Genomic DNA, 4,164 nt, shown 5'->3' on the forward strand with positions numbered 1-4,164 from the left:
CAGGCCCTGGCGCTCCCAAGGGCCGGCAGCGGGGCCTCAGGACCCCAGGGCAGGAGGGTGGAAGGCGGAGGCCACCTCGAGCCCGGATGTCATCCCAGCACTTCTGAGCGTGGGTTCACCGGGTTACCGGGACGGCTACACCTACCCCCGTAAGTTCAGCCAGACTCTGCATTGTTAGCCGTTTGCAGAAAAACTCAGCCACCGACCGGCCACGCCTGCCGACTCCACTGCTGAGACGACTTTGCTTCTGTCAAGTGACGCCCTCCAGACACTGGCTGGCTGTGGGGAGAGGCGTGCCCTGTGGCCTGGGCCGTTGCGTGAGTGCGCTTACGGTGAACAGTAAGGTTCGATCTTGTTGATTTGCATGATATGGGGGGGCGGTTCTGGGTCAAGAGACTAGGGAGCCATGTTTAGGGTCACTTCGGCCGCTTCCGGAGAGTTCCTAAGGGCACAGCTCGGCGGCACTGGGGACATTCACACTGCAGTGCAGCACCACCGTCCTCTCCAGGACTCTCCATCGTCCCAGAATTCAACCCCCACTCCACACGCCCTCCCTCCCCCAAACACCATCCACCCGTCCTTGTGAATCCCCTCCAGGGACCTCAAATGAGTGGGAACCTACAGGAATTCTGTCTGGCTCGTCTCATGAGGCACCTTTTATTTGTTTTCAATAACCTGGCACCACTGGGCTAACACTCCAGGAGCAGCTGCTCCTTCGCTGGGTGGGCCTCGGTGCACTGCTGGCTGGGTCATGCTGCCCTGGGCGGGGAGTTGCCCCTTCGACCACCACAGACCATCTCCCTCTGCAGAGGGAAACCATTTATATGTGACAGGACTTCCTTCCAGACACACCCCTGAGCCCCAGAATGAGCGTGACACCCCACAGGCCTTGGTGGTTACCTGTGGAGTGATGACGGGGTGGGGGGGGGGCTCTCTCTCCGAGGCCTGGGTGCTCTTTATGGCTTGTTCTGGAAATGACAGGAGGTCCGACTTGCTGGCTGGCTCCCAGGAGATGGTGTGCTCCCGGGGAAAGCAGGTGAGGACGGAGGTGGCAGACCTTAGGCTGGAAGCCCCAGCCTGGCACCTCACCCCCTGATCGCCTGCTGCACAGGGACAGCGGGGGGCTTGCCTCGGCCAGTGTCGGGAGAATGAGAAAGTTAGCCCACGTCGACCGTCCAACCGGAGGGACACAAACCGTGACTGTGTATGGTGTGATTTGTAAGAACAGGAACTGGCACCAATGCCCGTGTCCTGTCGGAGAGGGAGGGCGAGGTGACAGAACATCGGACACCGGGTGCACGTGGCCCTTAAATGGCAGGTCCACGAAGTGTTCCCTGTCGGGGAAAGGCTCATTACGAGTCCACGAGAACCTGGTGTGCAGCACGGGGCCTGTTCTGACAATTACCTAAGCACAGCCCTTCACCTGAGCCGCCTTGCCGTCCAGGGTCCCAGGGCTGAGCCAGCCTGTCCTCCGGGCCATCCCGCTGGGCACAGAGGACGGAGTGGATGCAGGGGAGGCAGAGTGTGTGCACGACGGCCCAATGTGGGAGCAGGTAAAGAGGGGCCTTTGAAGCACGAAGCCTTGTTTGGGTCTCAGAGGTCTGTTCGGGTCTTCAGCTGGTGTGCAGCCGAGTCAGACAGGAAGCACAATGCCTGGGTCCCCACCACAGGGACCTCTGCTCCCCACAGCCCAGGTGCCGGGCATGGGTGCATCCCTGACCTGTCTGTCTGCCTGTCACCACCCTACCCCACCCCACCCCAAAAAGGACAAAATGCAGCTTATGTCAAGACCCTCATTTAATCAAGAATCTAAGGCAGGGCCAGGCCGGCGTGGCTCAGTGGTTGAGCATTGACCTATGAACCAGGAGGTCACGGTTGGATTCCTGGTCAGGGCACATGCCTGGGTTTCAGGCTTGATCTCCAGAGGGGATGCGGGGATGGAAGGGGATGTGCAGGAGGCAGCCGATCCATGATTCTCTCTCATCATTGATGTTTCTATCTCTCTCTCCTTCTCCCTTCCTCTCTGAAATTTATCTATCTATCTACCTATCTATTTTTTGTAAAAGACTCTAAGTCAGGAACCGGGGGGCTCTGTGGGGAGATTGGGTGAGAATGGACTATCCCAGCACATTTTGTTCTCATTGTTCTGGAAAAGACAGAGGGAGCCAGAGCTCACAGCTGACGCGTGAGCACCGGGGCTTCCGGAGCCCAGCAGATCAGGTGACTCCAGGCCTGGCTCATCCAGGTGTCGCAGGCGAGGCCGGGTGTGCCCAGGACAGCCGGCCTACGTGGCTTGGAGCTGGTGCCTGGCTGATAGACGCTGCCTCCATGCCCACCCAGTAAACGTGGGCCCAACCTCCACCCTCCAAGGTCCTGCCCCACGCTCGCTGGGGTGGGGTGGGGTGGGGTGTGCTGTGCCTGCTCCCCATGGGGTTCGCCCTCGTGGCCATCTATCCACCTGTCATCCATCTCCCCACCTTCAGATCACTTTGGGCTGATTAGATTAGCGGATGCAATCACGGTCTGAAGCAAGTTAATTGAGAGAATTTATTTGGGCCTGACAGTTTTATGCATGTTTGATTACATATTATAAGGTTGGTTTTGGATTTTGCATAATTTAACTTTAAATCCTGCGCTGGGGGCCCATCAACCATTAATGACCAAAATAAACCTCTTTTAAGATGCATCTATTTATAATTCATTTCCGAGGGCAATGTCTTCCAGATTTTTTTTTTTTTTGGTGCTGTTATCAAAGTGACAAATATGTTAAAAGTAACATTTTGAGCCATTGCATTTACCCTTTAAATCTCCCGCAATGTGTACAATCCATTAGAAGTTTTGAAAGGAGTACAGGTTCGCATTTATATGGCAACAAGTGACGTATAAATGCGTATGTTTGTCTTCCGAGCCTGCAGTAAAATACATCCGCCTGGCCAGGTTCCTGGGAGCCGACAGATTGCCCACACCGGGGCGACAGCTCGGCCACAGATCTTCCCTCCTGTCAGCCCAGCACTGCTCAGTCCCCGGAGGACGGAGGACGAGTGTGTGCTCTGTGAAGTTAGCACAGACCTGGGCAGTGGGCGCCAACCTTGAAGCACGCCTCCCGTGGCCCCTTCATGGCCTGGGTCTGGGTTTTTGGATAATGAGGGGCCTGCTGCCTGGGAGGAGGTCAGAGCCACCAAGAAGCTGGGCCGTGTTCTCCTCCTTGTCCCTGTGCCAGGCTGGGGCCGCACTGCCCGGCACAGAGAAGACTCTACACTTCGGAAGGTGGAGCTTAGGGTGGGTGAGGGGCACACTTCCAACATGGGGGCAAACTGTAAACTAAGAGTCTAACCCAGCCGCCCTGCAAGCCCCAACGTCGCTCACGAAGATGCTGCCCAGCGCCTGGCATCCCGCCCTGAGCGTGTGGGGCCCAGACGGCGCCTGGGTGGGTCAATGTCATGGACGTAACTTGGAGAGGCCAGGCTGAGACCTGCTGCTCTCCAAAGTCCGGGCCTCCATTTTTTTTTATTTTTTATTTTTGTTAATCCTCACCAGAGGATATTTTTTCCATTGATTTTTAGAGAGAGTGGAAGGGTGGAGGGAGGGGGAAAGAGAGAAACATCTATGTGAGGACACCTTGATTGGTTGTCTCCCGCATGCGCCCCCAACCAGGCCTGGGGATCGAACCTGCAACCCAGGTACATGCCTTTGACCGGGAATTGAACCCATGACCCTTCAGTGTGTGGGCTGGAGGCTCCTTCACTCACAGGTCTGACGCTGGCACCAAACACCCAAAGGCTGGCTTCAGCAGGGCCAAGCACTGGAGCCATCATGGCCTCCTCTGCGTGCGCTCATGTAAGCCCACGTGCCCCAGCATGACCCCCAAATGCCCCCATGTGCACTTTATGTGGCCCCAAGGTGCCCCTATATGCCCCCCACATGACCTCCATATAGTCCCCAACTTCCCTCCACATGACAACACACGTGGTCCTTACTAGACCCCACACAGTCCCCACCTGCTCCCCAGGTGCCCTCCATATGACTTCCACCATGACACCCCACATGCTCCCCAATATGTCCTCTGGGTCCCCCAACATGGTCCCCATGTGACTTCCACGTTCCTCCCTTAGGATCCCCACGTGCCCTCTATGTAACTGTTGCCTGCTCCCCACATAGTCCCCA

General features: G+C 56.9%; 1 protein-coding gene across 1 annotated transcript in view; it reads left to right on the forward strand.

The window, feature by feature from the left end:
• Window positions 1–958: 958 nt before the first annotated feature.
• Window positions 959–4,164, forward strand: part of LOC102259369 (chromosome unknown open reading frame, human C9orf69) — a 9,199-nt gene continuing 5,993 nt past the window's right edge. Inside the window, exons 1-2 of the mRNA XM_005881827.2 lie at window positions 959–1,036; window positions 1,319–1,391. Coding sequence (XP_005881889.2) covers window positions 959–1,036; window positions 1,319–1,391 — 151 coding nt within the window. The remainder of the gene's footprint in view (window positions 1,037–1,318; window positions 1,392–4,164) is intronic.

This window comes from Myotis brandtii, unplaced genomic scaffold (assembly GCF_000412655.1).
Source record: "Myotis brandtii unplaced genomic scaffold, ASM41265v1 scaffold691, whole genome shotgun sequence".
In the NCBI taxonomy this organism is placed as follows: domain Eukaryota; kingdom Metazoa; phylum Chordata; class Mammalia; order Chiroptera; family Vespertilionidae; genus Myotis; species Myotis brandtii.